This window comes from Oryctolagus cuniculus, chromosome 11 (assembly GCF_051225735.1).
Source record: "Oryctolagus cuniculus isolate XC-2025 breed Fujian yellow rabbit chromosome 11, ASM5122573v1, whole genome shotgun sequence".
Taxonomy (NCBI): Eukaryota; Metazoa; Chordata; class Mammalia; order Lagomorpha; family Leporidae; genus Oryctolagus; species Oryctolagus cuniculus.
The window spans coordinates 119,835,525-119,852,748 of record NC_142877.1 but is presented as its reverse complement, the minus strand read 5'-3'; the positions used below and the strand labels follow the sequence as shown (position 1 = coordinate 119,852,748).

At 69.8% G+C, this 17,224-nt stretch overlaps 1 protein-coding gene across 4 annotated transcripts in view; it reads right to left on the bottom strand.

Annotated features, from left to right (window-relative positions):
* The window catches only part of PRR5 (proline rich 5), a 35,188-nt gene extending 18,303 nt beyond the window's left edge, over window positions 1-16,885 (bottom strand). Inside the window, exons 1-2 of one of the 4 annotated variants that reach the window (XM_089307725.1) lie at window positions 16,734-16,885; window positions 1,600-1,719 (exon numbers count right to left, since the gene is read on the bottom strand). In XM_089307725.1, coding sequence (XP_089163851.1) covers window positions 1,600-1,709 — 110 coding nt within the window. In that variant the 5' untranslated portion in view covers window positions 1,710-1,719; window positions 16,734-16,885. Of the gene's footprint in view, window positions 1-1,599; window positions 2,015-11,475; window positions 11,779-16,733 lie in introns of those variants that run through there. The other 3 variants (XM_089307723.1, XM_089307724.1, XM_051829415.3) reach the window with 3 other exon arrangements.
* Between the last annotated feature and the right edge of the window lie 339 nt (window positions 16,886-17,224).

Genomic DNA, 17,224 nt, shown 5'->3' with positions numbered 1-17,224 from the left:
GGGAACCGGGGTCTTGGTGAGAGAGAGCGAGATGGACTCAGAAAAGGCCACGGAAGCCAGAGGTGCCTCCCCGGCGGGCTTCGGGGGGAGGGGGCGGCGGCCCTGCCCACACCCTGGTGCCGGCTGCCGGCCTCCCGGATCAGAGAGAACAGAGCCTGGTGTCTGAAGCCCCCAGGTTGCAGCCCCCAGGGGAGCTGTGTGTGACAGCGCCCCAGGAAGTAACGCACTCACAGAAAAGGGGTACACCCTGGTCCCACAGGGGGCCGCAGCTCAGCCCGGCCTGACAGGCGGGGCCCCAGAGAGTGCCCAGCCGGCGGAGGAAGGCACCGCGCTTCTCCCGGCTCAGCCTCGCGCCCGCGGGGCTGACAGCAACAGGTGCTCCCGGTGCCACTCTGCAGCTCGGAGGTGATGGTGGGGTGACAGGACGGTGGCAGAGCCAGCTAAAGGCCGTGCACAGGGCCGCCTGGGCCCGGCACGCAGAGTGCAGGAGGTGGCAGTGGCCCTGTTCCCGGAGACGGGTGGTGACTGGCGTGGGTTCCAGGGCCAAGAACCTCGGAGCCTTGCAGGTATGGGGGCGGGGGACATCCCGAGACCCCTCCGAGGACCCAGGCGAGGTCTCCCTGCACCGCCGCCCTGAGGCTCGGGAGCTCACCCACCAGGGTCACACAGGTGCGTGGGGGCGGGGTCTGGAAGCCAATGTACTGCCAGGGCCCCACCTCCATCTGGGGACCCCAGCTCGGGGCTGGGGGGAGCTGCGGGCACCCAGACCCAAGCCCTCGGCAAGAGTCCGGCTTCAAGGAACGCTGCACATCCGAGACAGAGAGAGAAACTGAGGCAGGCCCCTCCTGGCCCACCAGCAGTTTGCAACCTAGGAGGAGAGGGAGACAAGCCCAGGAGCGCCCACGCCCCGCCGGGTGTGCGGGGGTCTCAGTGCATCCAAGTGGCGGCCCTGGAGTCCTTAGGGGCGCAGCATCTGGCGCAGCCTCGCCGCCAGGCCGGCATACACAGCCCCTCCCCCGCAACGGTCGGCCTCGCTCCACCCCTCCCCCGCGTTCCTTTCGGTGGAAATGGCCATTTTCGAGAAAGGCGCCTAAGCAGACACGCTGGGGGAATCCCGCAGAAAAACAAGGCGTCCCCTTCCCGGATCCCAGCCCTGGCCCGCACACAAGGCGGGCGGGGGGCTCCCACGCGGCTGCGGGTCCGGGCACGGCCGCGGGGGGAGGGTCCTCCGAGGAATGCCGGCGGCCGCCGCGCCCCGGCAGACAGCTGGGCGGCCGGGGGCCCGCGGCAGGGAAGCCGCCGCGCGCCCCCAGCCAGCGGGACCTGCGAGGCAGGCACAGGAAGCGCGGCGCGGGCGCCGCCGCCGCCGCCGCCCCGGACGCGGGGAGACGCCGCCCGCGCCGGCCCCGCGTGCAGACCCCGCGGCGCGAGCCGCACCAACTTCCCTCCCGGCCACACAACTCTGCCGACTGTGCAGCGCGCGCGCCCCGGCGCTCTCCTCGCTCGCGCCGGCCCCCGGCCCCGCGGCCTGGCTCCGGCGCCCCCTCCCCGGCCCCAGGACCCCGGCGGCGCGCGCGGGCCGGGAGGGCGCGGCCTTACCTGTTCCAGGTGGCGTTGGCGCAGGCCCGGCGCTGCTGCGTGCCCCGCTCGTCCGCGGCGGCGGCGGCCGGCTCTCTCTTGCCCAGGTCACTGAGGCTGGGCGAACTCATGAACTTCAACCTGCGGAGAGTCCTCATGTTTGACCCCGGGGCCAGCTCGCGCCCACGCGCGCCCGGCGCCGCGCCCTGCGCCACGCCACGCCGCGGGGCCGGGCCGGCGCTGCGCGCTCTACGAGGAAACTTGGGCGAGAGCAGGAAGCCGAGCGGCCCCGCGGGCTCCCGCCCCGGCCCCACGCCTCCGCCCCGGGCCGCGCGCCCGCCGCCCCGCAGGGTTAATCATTGCTCCGAGCGGCCGCGGCGTGCAGCGCCCGGAACGCGGTCCACACCGACCCCGGCGCACACGGAGGCCGGGGGCGGGGCCCGCGCCGGGGCGGGGCGGGGCCTCCCGGGCGGGGGCGGGGCCACACCATGGGGGCGTGGCCGCACGCCGCCCTTTTGGGCCCGGCGCGGGGGACCAGCTGAGCGCGGTTCGCTCTTCCGCAGGGAGACGGCACGCACGGGCCGGCGCCCTCCCTGGGACCACCCCTCTCGCCGCCGTCGCCCCTCGCGGGCAGCTCCCTTGAGAACCCTTAACTCAGACGCAGGCTCTTCCACGGTTGTCTGGAAGACCAGGGTGGAGGCCCTCAGCCCCCCGGGGTGGGCCTGATGCCCCCTGGATCCGTCCCTGGGGCAGGGCTCCAGCCCCACTGGCTACCTGGAGTGGGTGGTCGTCCCGGCAGAGACCCGCCGAGCTGCTGCCGCCCCTCCCTCGCAGGTCTGGGAGTCCCCGTGGCTGCAGCAGCCCCCTCCCAGCTTCGGGGGCCCAGCCTGGGTGCTGGCTGCCTGACCGCACTGGGACTTGCTTCTATGGAAAACTGAGCCCCCCCCCCCCCCGGAACAATTTGCCAGACATAGTGTAGCCACAGGGAGCGGATCTGGGCCTGACCCAGGCCTCCTGGACAGAGTGCCCAGCCCCAGTCTGGGGTTCCCACACGGCTCACCTGCCCCCTCCACCAAACCAGGGGCAAGGACCATGGCTCAGCAGCTGGGAGGGCCCCGTGCCAAAAGCCAGAGACCCCGTGGGAGTTGCTGGCTTCAAATCAGCCCGCACTCCCTGAGTGCCTGCTGTGTGCCCGCTGTGGCCCCCTGCTGCTACGGAGGCAGAGCCACACGTGCAGACTGTCCCACGGAGCCGCTCACCCCAGGCCCAGACCCCCGGGCTCTGACAGGCGCCCAGCTGCCCAGGACGTCCCAGCCAGGGTGAGGGCCCAGAGAGAGGGCGGCAGGGCTGCGCCGAGCAGGGGACCGTGGTGGCAGGAGGAGGCGCCCCCGGGTGAAGCCGTGGGGACCAAGGCGCGCTGCCCCCAGCGGCTGGAAGGCACAGGTGTGACGGTGCTGTCCTGGAGTCGGGATGCATCCTGGACACCCTCCCACGCACGCACTGGACACCTGTCCTGCTTTAGAGTCTAAAAAGGTCGTTATCAAAGTCATTCCCGGTCAGCTTTGGAAAGAGTTCCACTGAGACCTCAGGGCTGGTGTGGGGCGGAGGCCCGAGGGGCTGCGGGCAGGGGTCTCACGGAGTTCCCACGCAGGGAGACCTGGCTCCACCCCTCCCCCAGCCCCTGGGCCAGCTGTGTGGCCTCCCTCCACACCTGGCTTGGACCATGATACCCCTTGACTGTCTCCCCCGCCCCCTGGGGAGGAGGGCACACCGCACTAACAAGCCCCCCCTGCACACCCTCCTGCGCTCTGTCCCCATCTCAGGTCCTCACACCTGCTCGGCAGCGGCGCCCCCACCCCGGCTCCTGTTCCCTCTCCAGCCACAGGAAGTCTTCAGCGAAGGCCGAGGGTTGCCTCCCCTCTCTGACTGTCTCACCCTGACTCGGGCTCTGGTCGCCCTCTGGCTCCGTGACGAAGCCAGCAGAACTGAGGACGACGGGGATGGTTCCCCTGCTGCATGCCCCGTGCCTAGCACACAGTAGGTGCTCAATAAGTGCTCGGTTGGATAAACATGTGCTTCACAGAGTACAGAGCTGGAGTCAGCCCACGTTGGTGGAAACACTTGATGGCTGTGACAGAGTCGCTGTCTCCCGCTGTGTGAAGGGGGCCCGGTTGGGAATGGCGGCCGCTGGGGGGGGGGGTGGTTCTCAGGGCTCAGCCGGCTCAGCCGGCTACGGCTACGGTAGAAAGGGAGGCCCGTGGTGGGGACAGCTCACAGCCGGGGGAGGAGGCGGGGAGGGGCTGGGGTGCAGGAGGCCCTGGGAGGAGACGACTCGGGAGCAGCCTGGCCCAGGGGCTTCAGGGCCGTGTCCAGCCGGCGCTGAGGAGTCAGGCGACCTCTCCTAGGTCCCAGCCACAGATTCGTGGCCTCTGTCTGCAGCCAGGGCCGGGAGCGAGGGAGTACTCGCAGGCAGAGAGGCACACGGCGGGGCAGGAGGACCCAGGGCAGCAGCCGGCGCCCCAGGCCGGAAACAGAGGGGACCGGGCAGACCCCCGGAGAGGGGGCACGGGCCGAGAGCTGAGCCAGCCAGACGCGTGCTCCGGGGCTGCAGTGCTGGGGAGGGAAAGGCCAGAGCAGTCTGGGCTTTGCAGAGGGGCAGAGGCGGCCGGAGGCGTCAGGTGACCGCCTCCCGGGCCGGGCCGCGTGACGTCCCGCCCGGGCTGCTGCTGCCCCCGCGAGCGGCCCTCTGCTCCCTTCTGGGGCCTGAGTTGGGGTCCGAGCAGTTGTACTGGGGGTGGCCCTGGGCAGTGTGTCTCACTCCGGGAAGGGAAGCTACATGCTAAGGAAACGGCGGACATGGGGGGTCACTCCCTCGTCCCCAAAGCCAGCAGACTGTGACACCCCCGCCCCCCCCAGGGCCTCATCCTCTCCTCCTGTGGGGCCTAAACTTCTTTCCCAACTCCCTGGGGGCCAGCAGAAGTACAGCGCCAGTTCCCTAGAGGACCCTGATGTCCCCGGGGCCCATGGCTGCAGTCAGCCTGGCCCTGTTCCCATGTCAGGTGACCCCCCGTGCCTCAGTCTGCCCGTCTGGAAGATGGGGTCAAGGGTCGGAGCCCTCCGGCTGCAGATCCCGCAGGTGAGTGTGAGGGGCAGGTGAGATCCGACCCGTGGAGGCCACGCCCCCCACGGGCAGTGGAGACCCCCGGGTGCTGAGGGCTGTGCCGAGGGGCTGGCCTGGGGGGTTTCGTCCTCAATGCTGGGTTGGCTTCGACTGTCAGCATGGGGCCGGCACCTGTGCACAGGCTCACAGCCAGCAGGGAGGGTGTTTGGGGCAGGGGCTGAGACAGGTGGGGACGCCTGCTCCCACGTCCTCTCCGCTTCTCCCCGCCCTCCTGCTGACATGCAGGGGATGGCCCACGTCCACGCGGGAGGCCCGGATGGAGCGCCAGGCTCCTGGTTTCAGCCTGGCCCAGCTCTGGGGAGTGAACCAGCAGGTGGAAGGTCTGTCTGTCTCTGTTTCTGTCCGCATCTCTGTCGTTCAAATAAAATGAAAATAAATACAATTAAAAAAAAAACCTTGAATTTATTTTCAAAAATTCTCAGGAGTCAGAATCTTCAGGGCTGGTGCCTGGGGTCTGCAGGCTGAGCCTCGCCCTGCCCCTCCCCCACTACAGACAGACGGACAGACAGCCGGAGCTGGAAGGGGCCACAGGGAGTCACCGGCAGCTCCCAGACCGGAGCTCCAGACCTGGGGCCCACCAGGACGCGTTCCCGATCCTGACGCCAGCCCCTTTCCTCGTGTCATCCGAGGGGGAGAAGCCAACCCCAGGCGGCCAGCGCAGTGGGGACGCAGGCCTGGGGTTAGTTAGCAGGGGGCAGCACTGAAACTGGAGCCCCGCCCACCTCCCAGGCATTGCCTGCTCTGGAGGGGGCACTTCTGCCCCCTGGTGGCGAAGCCAGGTGCTTCCCCAAAGCCGACGGGGAATCCCTCTGGGGCAGGATGCTGGCTCCGAACCCGGGTCCCAGGCGTGCTGAGGGCGCAAAGCTCTGCCCCTACGGTCTGCACCTGCCCGGTGCGTGCCGCCCTCGCCCTGGGGAGGACAGAGATGGGGACCCACAGGCGAGTCAGGGAGGGGACACGCTGCCCGTGGTGACCGGGGCACCAATCGGGTGGGGCTGGCTGGGCAGTGCCCCGGGCAGGATGGCCGTGGGTCAGGCCCACTGCAAGTGACACGCTTCGCATTGTGTGAATGGGGGGACCTCACAGACGCTGCTGGGCGCCACGCCTGGGCTGGGGTGGGCCCGTGGCTCCACCCAAGTCTTCTGAGAGGAAGTGCTCCCCCCCAGGGGCCTGGGGGCTGCGCCAGCTGTATTATCCCGTTTCACAGTCGGGGAAACCGAGGCTGGGTGGGGCTAAGGAGTTTGCTGGAGGGCTGTTAGTTACAAAGTAGGGGAGCTGGGTCACACACACACACGTGAGACGGGGCCACCTCACTGTTAGAACCGGTACAGAGGCTGTTCTGGGTTCTGGGTGCTGCCGGGCGGTGGGCTCAGGGCCCCACCCAGGTCCTGCCTCATGTCCTCCTTGGCCTGGGACAGGTGACAGGTCCCAGGCAGAGCCCCCACCCCCTGCCCGCTGAGCCCAGGACCTCCCCGCCCTGAGGCCCCGCCCCTGCACTCACGGCCCCCCTTGGCCGTGGCTCCCCCTCCTCGGGGGCTCCGAGGAGCACCGGCTCACGCCAGAGCAGGCTGGGTCCCAGCCCAGCGTCCACTGGAGCTGAGGTCCTGGCCGGTTTGCAGAGGCTCCCGTGGCGGGGAGAGGAGGGGGCGTCCGACAGCCCCGCTCCCGTCCACCAGCAGGTTATGGTCAGAGCCGGAGCCCCCCACGCCAGGTCTGCCCCCACCTCCCTGCACTACTTTCTCATCCAGTCCTCAGTCTCCCCCTCCTTCAAATGGGGAGACTAGACCCCAGGGGGCCGCTCGTGTGAGGAGGTTGGGTATGCTGGAATTCCACGAGGTAGGCAGCCACGCCCTCGTCCTGGCTTACTGGGGCCCAGAACGGTTAAGTGACTTGTCCCGGGTCACACAGCGGGGCTGGGGTGCAGGCCAGCTGGCTGCAGCCCCGAGCCTCCCTCCACGCACCAGGACTGCGGTGTCAGCCAGCAGCCGGCACCAGCGGCCACAGCCTCCTCCTCTTTAATGCCCATCGCGATTCGATTCAGACCACGCGGCAGGGAACAGGTGCGGGAGCCGACACAGGTGCGCGGCCCTCGCAGCCTCCCGTCGGCCAGCCTGTCCATCTCCCGCCAGCCTGTCCACCGCACGCTCAGGCTGGCTGGGGAGCAGGGACCTCCTGAGTCAGCCGGGTCCTCACGGCCTCGAGCCGCCGGCGAATCAGATCCCACACGGGGGTCGGCCGGCCGGAACTTGGCCTGCAACCGGACTTCACAAGTGGAGCTGAAAGAGCTGTCGGGGGGTGGGGGGGCGGTCTGGGTGGAGGAGGGGTGTCCCCCGGCCGCCCCGCGGAGCAATCCCACAGCCCCGCCCACAAAAAGTCCCTGGAGAACGGTCCCCTGGCCTGGGGGAGCGGGACAGCCCCGCGGGGACAGGCGGAGCCGAGAGCACCCCAGGCTTGCCCCGCGGGGCTCCTCTTGTTCTGCAGCTGCTGGGGTCCCTGGGAGGGGGAGGAGTGGCCCGGGTGTGGCTGGGGCACGCGGGTTAGGGTAGGGAATGCCCCTTACTGAGGCCCGGCCTGTGCCGGCCTGGGCTGCGGCCTCCCCCAGGCCACTGGTTCACCTGCAGGGCCTCAAGTTGACGACAGGCAGGGTCGGGGCTGACCCTGGAGTGCCCATCCCAGCGTCTGGCTCCTGGATGGCAGGCTGGGGACCCGGCTCCTCCTGGAGGCTGCTGGGGCGCCCTGCTCCCCTGGGCCTCCTGAGCCAGCAAGCCCAGGCTCGCCCCTGCCGGGACCACGCCCACCCCCTACAGCCCCAGGCCCCATGGGCTCAGATCCCGGCTCTCCCCGGGCCTCTCTGCCTGTGGCATCCACCTTCCACTAGGGGGCAGCACACCCACTCGGACGCCCAGGGGGGACCCTGCCCTGCCCGCTCAGAGGCTCGGACCAGGCCCTCTGCCTGCCTGCGGGATAAACTCCCAATTTCCATGACCCTGGTGGTCTGGGCACAGCCCCTGGCTCCTTCTGACGCTGCCTGAACTCCCATTAACCCTTCCAGGCCGCTCTCCCACTACCCACGCCTCCGAAGCCAGAGACAAGGCGTGCGGGTTCCCCAGGTGGTCTGCCTGCTCCCCACCTCCCGCCCCGCCCAGCTCTGCCCTCTGCCCTGGGTCCCTCTGGGGGCAGGGCGGCTGCCGCCACCCCACAGTGCCTCAGGGTCCTCGCCTGCACAGCAGGGGTCATGGTAACCCCTTCCTGTCCGGGGATCGGCCGGCTGTAAGTGCACCTGTTGACGCGGGTGCTCGCTCCACGAGCCGCTGACTGCAACCCACAGGCGCACGTGGGATTGTGCCGCACCTCCTCCCACCTGAGGCCCCGCAGCGAAACGGAGTTACTCAGGCCGCAGCGAGTGCAACCTGGGATGAGGAGAGACCCAGACGTGAGCCACGCCCCCAAGCAAGCTCCTCCCCTCGGTGCCAACCTGCACAGCCGAGTAACTCTGGGGTGACCCATGGGCTTCCGGTTTCTGTTTCTGCTGACCTCAGCACTTTCCTGTCCACGAAACCTGCCCCCTTGCCCCTGCACCTCCCCACGTGGTCTCCCCTCTGCCCCTGCCCTGGCCAGCTGGCCACCGGCTCCCCCCCCCCCCCCCGACAGCTGCAGCCTCTCTTCTCCATCCTCCTGGGCCCAGGTGCTTCTGCCCCCCCCACCGTCTCTGCCAATCAGACACATTCTGCTCCCCGCCCCCAGACCATAAATCACCTGGCGGCACCTCCTTCTCAGAGCAAAATCCCACCCCTGACTTGAGACTGCTTCTGCCCAGGCCACCGGGGCTCCCTGGTCAAGTCCCAGCCTGCACCACGACCAGCCCCTGGACACCTGGGCCCCGCCCAGCCCTTGCACACCTGGGCCTGGGCCCCACACAGCCCCTGCACACCTGGGCCTGCACCACGCCCAGCCCCTGGACAGCTGGGCCCTGCCCCCGTTAGCGTCTGTCAGCCAGCGGCACCTGGTTCTCGCCACACCCTGGGCGCCAGGCCTGTCCTGCAGTGTGCCTGGGTTGGGGGGACCGGCTGCAGCCCCTCCCGGGGCACCAGTGCTTCCCGAGAGCCTCACACGTGCCTGGCCCTGCGCCTTGGCCACCCCAGTGCCCGTGCCAGCCGCGGGCCTCCAGGGCTGCTCCGGGAGGAGGATGTGGGGTGGGGGCCTCACTCTGCTGGGCTGGGAGCACAGTGGAGCTGACCACCAGCGGCACAGGACTTTAGCGCTCTCCTGAGTGTGGGAGGGGACGGAGGCCCTGCCTGGGCCTGGCAGCCTCACCCCCCCACCCCCCCGCAGCCTCTGCCGCCAGCGCCCACACATGCAGAGGAGAGGTCTCGGGGCTGGGTGACGGTGACGCCCCCGCCGAACCTACCCGGCACTGTGGCCTGCACTCCGCCCCCTCCCCCCAACCTCCCCAGGGACCTCTGGTCCCTCTCCCGCCCTCACGCTTGCTGGCCACGCCCCCTGGGTGACTCAGCAGGCAGAGGGGACGGAGCGGAGCCAGGGCGAGGCTGGTCAGCAGCCACAGGGAGCAGGCGTCCTCTGGCGGGCTCCCTGGCTCCACCCTGCTGCCGGTCCCCCTTTCTACGCCGGCCTCTCGCCGCTGCGCCTGCACCTCTGAGCCGTGGGCCCAGGGGCCTCTGTGACCTGGCCCCGGCCATGAGGGGCCTCCTGGGCCCATTTCTCCCGCTCAGCCGGTCCCAGGGGCTTGGCAAATGCAGAGTCAGAGTTCCAGGGCGACCTCGCCTGCCTCCCAGGGCCGCGCCTGCTCGGATGCCCCCCGCACCGGGCCCCTCAAGAAGGACGGAAACTCCCCCATTGCTTTCTTTCAGGGTGTGGAGCCCCTCCCGGGACCCCCAGGAAGCCCGCAGGAGGGGGCTGCCCCTCCCATAGAGAGCATGCCAGGCCCCCGCCACGCCCCCGCCACGCCCCCTTCAGCCTCACTCTGATGCTGCAGGTGCGGAAGCTGAGGCTGGGAGGGGAGGGAAGGGGAGGGGTTATGCAGACTGGGAGGGGCTGGGCAGGGCTGTCTGGCTCCAGAGCCCCTCAGTGGTGCACAGTGGAGGTGGCTGGTTGCCCCGGGGCCTGAGCCTGGTGACACTTGTGGCCTGGACACTTGTGGCCTGGAAGGCCGGGGCCCATCAGGAGCTGCCTGTGTGTGTGTGGACCCTAAGCCCGGCCTTACCCCTGCTCTGCCCACCCAGGCTCCCCGGGCACATGCCACCACTGTGTCAACTTGAGCTCCCAGCGAGGCCTGGGAAGGGGGCCTGGTGTGGGAGGGGCTGAGGCAGGTGTCCGTCCCTCTGCCCCTCAACCGCTTCTTCCAGCAGCCCTGAGCCGTCCCAGCCAGGCTCGCCAAGCTGGGCGGCTCCCCGTGGGCAGCCAGCGCCACACACCTGCCGCACCACCAAGTCCAAGCTTCAGCCCGGAGCCAGCTCTGCAAGCCCTCCCTGGCGACGGTCGGCTCACACCACCGGCCTGGGTCTGGCCAGCTTCCCCCATAGACTGAGTGTCCCGGGGGCAGCGTGGGCGGCAGGTGTCCCGGGGCCAAGCACAGAGCCCTCAGCCCTCACTCAGCGGCACGAGCGAACGCCGGACAGGGCACAAAACACAAACGGGACGGACAGGAAGCAAAGCTGCTCCGTGGCCGGGCGCGCTTCCTACCGGTGTTCTGACTTCTCGGAAAGGAAGACGGGTGAGCAGAGAGGAGAGACGGATCGGACAGACAGGCAGACAGGTCCTCCATCCACTGATTCACTCCCCAAGTGCCCACAACAGACGGGGCCGGGCCAGGCTCAAGTCAGGCGCCCTGAACTCCATCCAGGTCTCCCCCATGGTTGGCAGGGACCCAGGGACTCGAGCCCCCTGCTGCCTCCTGGGGTGGGCACCAGCAGGGGGCCGGGCCAGGACTTGAACCCAGACACTCTGGTGTGGGACGCTGGGGTCTCCCGTGGTCTCCCCAGCTGCTGCGCCAGGTGCCGCCCCACCCCCGAGTCTTCTCAGCCAGGCCAGGGATGCTTATGGGACACAGCCACGAGCGCCCCAAGAACCCAGGCCAGCCCCTGCCGCCCACTCCCTCAGCTGGGACCAGAGAGCTTCCCTTCCGAGCTCTGTGCTTAGCAAATGTCCACCTGCAAAGGAGCTGACCCTGAAGGTCCCGGCACGCGCTCCGGGCTATTCCCCAGGGCGGGGGGAGAGGCGTCAACCAGAGCTGTCCCAAAGCCACTCGGTGCCCGTCCGGCCCCGGTGGACGCGAGGACAGGGTGGAGATGGAGGCAGCGGCTTGTCCCCAGGCCACACCCTGAGACAGAGGCCCAGAAAGGCAGAGCAACCTGGCCGAGGCCACACAGCCCGTGCGCGGGTCCGGGTGCTGCACTCCCGGGGACAGGGCGCCCGGAGCGCGTTTTATGAATGAGCGAACAAAGACGCCGCCGCCCCCTCCACGTGCAGGGGAGGAAGCCATCTGCTGCCGAATCCGCTGTTGCTGTGCCTCTGGGAATCAAAGGCACCAGGCCGGCCGCAGCACGGCCCCACGAGCCCACGCGGGACAGATGCCCGTCCTGGCCCTGTTGCCCGGCCAGCACGGAGCAGGGCACGGGCCGGGGCCTCGGGGTCGGCCGCTGGGGCTCCTCCCCGCGCCTCGGCGCCCCTGCTGCTCCACGGGCAGACCGAGCACCTACCTTGCTTTGCGGGGTGCTGAGAGGACTCAGGCAGCGGGCCGCCCCGGTGGGGCGCCAGGTGGGCTTCCGCTGGCCCCTTGCCCTGCGGCCTTGGCCAGGCCTGCGCCTTCCCGCTGAGCTCTGCAAGCCTGCCGGGTGCCCGTGCTGCGGGGCGGCCGAATGGCTTACGTATTACCTGGCACCCGAGCGGCCAAAGGGCAGAGGGGCCGGGGGCAGGTGGCACGCGCTCTGTGACTCAGCGGGACTCGGGCCGGGGTGGGTGCTGCCCCGGGAAGCCCAGCTGCCTGCTCGTCTGATGAATATTTTATCAGCGCTCACTGCAGGCCCCAGGAAGGGGCCTGCCGCCGGGAGCCCACAGAGCGCCCTTTCCTGCCCAGACAGAAGGAAGTGGCCGTGGCAGGTCAGGGTGAGGTCAGGGTGAGGTCAGGGTCCACAGGGCTCCTTCCTGCCTGGCTGTGACTTTGAGGTCAGCTCAGCTCTGCCAACGCCCACGAGCTGCACCTACACCCGACCACGCCCAGGGCGGGGCGCCGGCTCAGCCGTGCACGGCAGACAGCTCCCCTGCCTGGCACGCCAGCCTTCCACCAGGCAGGTCCCCCGTCCTGCTGGCCCAGTGCCACTGCCTCCTCCTCTGGGAAGCCTTCCTGGCTCTCCCCTTACTGCTCTGTGACCTTGGGAGGACCATCACCCTCTCTGGGTCTACAATGGAGCTGATGATCTGCACTCCCCAGGGGCTCACCAGATCGTGCAGGGCCCCGCTCACTTGTGGTGCACTCTGGTGGGACCCAGTCTGAGAAGACGGCGCCGGCTTGTGAGGGAACGCGTGGATTTCAAACTTCTTTGCCCTAAAATGAACCTATCTTCTGATTCCATTTCCGGAATTCTCCAAGTCCCTTCCTGCCACTGAATGTGTATGGGGGTGGGGCCCAGGCGCCCACAGACCCCGGCAGCTGCCGTGTATGGGGGGGGATGGGACCCAAGCGGCTGTGGCCACGGGCCAGGTGCGTCACCCCCACACCCTTGCCCTGGCCCTCCCCCCCACCCCCAGCTTCCTGCTGCCTCCTGCGCAGGGAGGAACCTGAGACCGAGACTGGGCAGGGCCCATGGGGCAGGGGCGTGGCCACCACGCCCAGGGGTTCCCCGGAGCTTTGAGGTCCGGGCCGGCGCAAAGGTCTCCGCGGGACATTCCCGGGTGAGGCAGACACGGGACCCTGCCAGTCCCTGGACAGGTGGCCGACAACGCGGGGCTGTTCCCGCGCAGGCTTCGGGGCTTGCCTTCCCCTTGGGAACGGGATCCGTCCATCCCAAGGGCCCACAGTGCACCTGCTGTCTGCTCTCCTGTTGGGAGCTCTGTTCGCTCTCCGCCTTGGGTCTGCTCTGTGGGGGAAGGGGGGGATGAGAGACACCCACCTGGGCGCCGTGTGAGCAGGGGACCCCCTCCCCACCTCCTCACAGGGGGGCTCCCGGCAGGGCCAAAGCCAAGCCCAGGATCCTCCACCCATCTCCATTTCCACGTTGTCCCGGCGACTGTCACCCCACTACCAAGTCCTGTGGCAGGGGCTTGTGGAGCAGTGAGTGCCCCGTCACTGGGACCAGCCAAGCAGCGGCCGCAGTGGACAGCTCTCAGGCCGTCCAAATCAGGGCCCGAGGTCTCACCAGCTGTGTGGCCCTGGGCCAGACGCTGTGGTCTTTGTGTCTCCCCTTCCTCATCGGCACCGTGACTCCAGAGGGCCTCCCGGGGCTCCGACAGGGCAGACGGGTGAATTCTGAGAGGCCTCCGGGGGCACCACCACGGTGCCCGCTCGGCGGCACCGCTCTCCGCCGCCTCTCCTGACCCAGCCCCGGGAGCCCCCCGGGAGCAAATCAAAGTTCCCGTTTTACAGATGACCAAACTGAGGCAGAGAGCAGCCTTCCTGACTCAAAGGGGTGCACGTGGTGGAGCCGGGACCCGAACTGGGCCGCCTCCCCCGGCTGGGCCCCTCTCCCTCCGGCCTGGGGTCTTCTCCCGGTGGATTGGGGGCGCGAGGATACTGCTCTTGGAGGCCAAGGAAGGTCTCACCCAGCCCCGTCGCGGCCCAGGCGTTCTGGGAAACGAGAGTGCGGCCGTCAGCAGCGCCCTCCGTCCTGTGTGGGGGGCCGGGGCGGCCCGAACCTTGTGCCAGAGCAGCCCCGGTTGGAGCCCCCGTCTGCACCTTCCGGGCTCTGGGCGGCCACTTGGCCTCTTTGCTCATCTGTTAACTGCACATGGACATGACCGCCTCCGGGGTGAGACGGCGCCCGGCGCACGGCAGGCGGCAGCCCTGGCTATGGGGCCGGACGGGGGGAAGAGACACAGGGCACAGTCGTCCCTGACGATCTTTCCAGAACAAAGGGTCCTGGCCCCGCCCTCCCCGTGGGTGTCAGAGACAACACGAGAGCGACCCCATCTCTGTCCCCACGCCCGCGGGGACAGGGCTGTCACTTCCCTCCACCAGGCAGGCACCTGAGGGGGCCCAGTGCTCACTCCTCGGCAGGTGCAGCACACCCCTGAATCCTAATGCCGAGGGCAACGCCAGGGCCCACAGCAAGGCCTTACCGCAGGCCACAGTGCGGCGGGCCCACAAGCGCGTGGCACTGTGGGGGCACACGAACTCGAGGCGAGAGCACCAGGCCACGGCACGGCGGGCTGCGGGGCCACCCCAGCCAGGCTTGCTACAACTCCGGTCACTCCAACACCACATCCCTGCTTCCCCAGCAGGGGGCGCTCCCCGGGGGGCTGTCCCGAGCCCTGGGTGTGACGCCACTGGATTCTCACAACACTCCTACCAGGAAGATGCTGCCTGTCCACTGCAGAGAGACAGAGGTCAGGGAAGTCGCCGGGGCCACGCAGGTGTGAAAGGCAGGGCACGGGGCCCCCAGAGCCCCCCCCCCCCCACAGGACACGCTCTGCGGACGCGGATGCTGCAGCTCTGGGAGGTGACGCGGCTTCCCATGGCAGGTGCACCTGCCTCTGGCTCCACCCTTTGTCCCCTCGCTGGCTCCTCCTCCCGGGCAGGCCGGAGCTGAGGGGCTGAGGCCGGACGTGGAGGCCTGTGGGCAGCCCCAGCCCTGGGACTGCCCCTGAGACTTAGGGTGTTGGCAGTCTCCCGGCAGCCACAGCCTTCAAAGCGCCCATCCTGCTGGTTGCTCCCCACCAAGACTCGATGTGGAGACCGAAACGGGCAGTGAGGTCACAGGAGAAGTCACCCTCTCGTTCCGCTAACCCGGGGCTTCCAGACGGTGCAGGGTTCTGATGGACAAGAACCGCCTCCGATGCGGGAGGTGGGGCCTGCCCAGCACCCAGACCCCTGCGGCTTCACGCTGCGGGGCTCGGGGCAGTGTGCCCTGCAGGACTGCCGCTGGCCCCCTCTGACCCCGACAGCTCTGCGCCCACGTGGCCTGTGGCTGCCCCTTTCGGTGTGGGTCTTTCTGCCACTGGGGGCTCCGGCGCCGCCTGCTGGGTTAGGGAGGTCTTTGCAAACGGGCACGCAGGAGCGTGAACAAGCGGCTTGCTTGTCTCTGGAATCCCTCATGAGCACAGGCCTCCTCCTAGAAGCAGACCCTGTCTGAGTCCACGAATGCCACGAACCCGCATGGCCTGGGGCGCCGGGAGAGGCCCGGCCTTCCTCTCTGACCCTGCCCTGGGAGACACAATAACTGCCTTAAAAATGAAAGCCGGGTCCATGCTCGCGGGCGGCTCAGCCCGGGCAGCCCCGCTCGGCCACCCCCAGGCCCGCAGAGCCACCGTCACGCACCAGACCGCCCCCAGCCAGCCGGGGCCTCTGCACAGGTGCAAGCCGCCAGGGGCCGACGCGCTGGCCACTGCTGGTCTATGTGGTGCTGGCCTGGGACACGTCCCACGTGGCGCCTCTCTGCCCCCTGGCTGCCCCTGTGTGGGGGAGGGGGACGCCATGACCCCTGGTGTCCACGCAAGGAAGCTGAGGACCACGAAGAGAAGCATTGAGGGCCCCGGGAAGCCAGCCAGGCCTGCTGGACTCCACAGCAACCCCCAGCCCCACAGTGGAAACAAAAGACAGTCCATCTGGCAGCAGAGGGACGGCCTGCGACTGGTGGGGACTCGGGCTCCGGGAGAGGCAGTGGCCAGCAGCCCCAAGCATGGGCCCTTCTAGGGCGGGGGCCGTGGCTGCCAGCCAGAGGGAGGAGGCTCCCATTTGGAGGCACCGGGATGGGGCTGGGAGGCTGGCACAATGCCGATTCCAGGTGCCCCACATCAATGGTGGGGCGATTTGTCATGCACCGCGGGTAAGGAGGGCGGCCCGGGGGTCCTGAGCGCCCCTGGAGAGCACCTGCGCTGAACCCCGCACCGAACACACCCGCCTGCAGATCCAGGCCTGGGCCCTGGGGGGCCGCGCTCCCGCCAGGGGCGTCCCTAACACCTGGACAGCCAGGCCACGACACCACGCCTGCCACCGACCACAGCCTTCTCACATCCGGGGCACAGATGTCACTGCTGCCCATGCCACAGATGGGGATGCAGAGGCTGCCCGGAGGAAGCCGCGGGGTGGGGTGGGGCCACACCCTGTGACCCGCAGGCCAGGAACCCCCACCCCTGTGCAGCACCATGCGCCTCACCTTGGCTCTGGTGGGGAAAAAAACCGTAGAAAGCGTCGGCCAGGCCCTGCAGCAGGAGGGTGCAGTGAGGACCCTGACGTGGCCAGAGGCAGAGCCTGGGCCACGCAGGCCACAGACGCGCCCACCTGTCCAGCCCCCGGAGGGGTCTCGGCCGCTTCTCACGCACAATCCCTCAGACGCTCCAGCCCCAGGCCTCTGCCCTGGGATCTGCCTCCCCCTGCTCCACAGGGCCACTGCCCTGCCAGGGAGGTGGCCAGGCCCAGGCCGGAGGCCAGCGGGGCAGGGCTTGGAGAGGGAGGGGGACCCTCACCATCTTTGTTTGGTCCGTTAAGGGGGGGGGGGCATTGGCTGGGGAGGGGCGGCGCTGGGAGGGGGTGGGGGACAGGCGCTGGGCAGGGGCCCACATGCAGATCCTCAGAGACCCGCCTCGGACGCAGGGAAACTCAGAGAAGGGGCGGGTCCGGGGGTCCCGGGGGACCTGGGGCTGCAGAGGCTGCACCCCCACCCCGGCGGCAGCCCTGCCCGGCAGATCCCGCGCGACCCGACCTCAGCCCACGGCCCGGCGCCCGGCGTACACCCGGCCGCCCGCGCACGGCCCTCGCGGCCCGGCCTCCGGGGCCGCCGCCGCCGCCGCCGCCGCCGCTCACCTCGATCCCCGAGCCGCCGCTGCCGCCGCCGCCGCCGCCGCCGCGCAGAGCCGGAGCCCCGGCCGGGGCCGAGGGAGGGGGCCGCGGAGGCCCCGCCCCTCCCCGCCAAGCCCCGCCCCCGGGCCCGCGCCGGGCGCCCTGCGCCGCCGCCGGGACCCGGGTGCTGCTGGGGACACGCGCAGCGAGCCGGGCCGCGGACGCACCCACCCCGGGCCCGCGCCCATCCCCCACCCCGGAGTCGCACCCTCCCCTGGCGCCCGCGCCCACCCCAGGACCCGCCCCCGCCCCCTCGGGATTGCACCCTCCCCCGGCGCCGGCACCCCCCCCCCACCCCCCCCCCGGTCTCACCCGCCCCTGGCTCCCACAGGAGGCCCCGGTTGGGGTCGCTGAGGTCTCTCACCTGGGTCACTGCTCAGGCTGGGGGCGCCGCCCACAGGGCTGGGGGCTTCCAGGGCCCAGGCCTGAAACCCGCAGAAACCCATCCTCAAGCG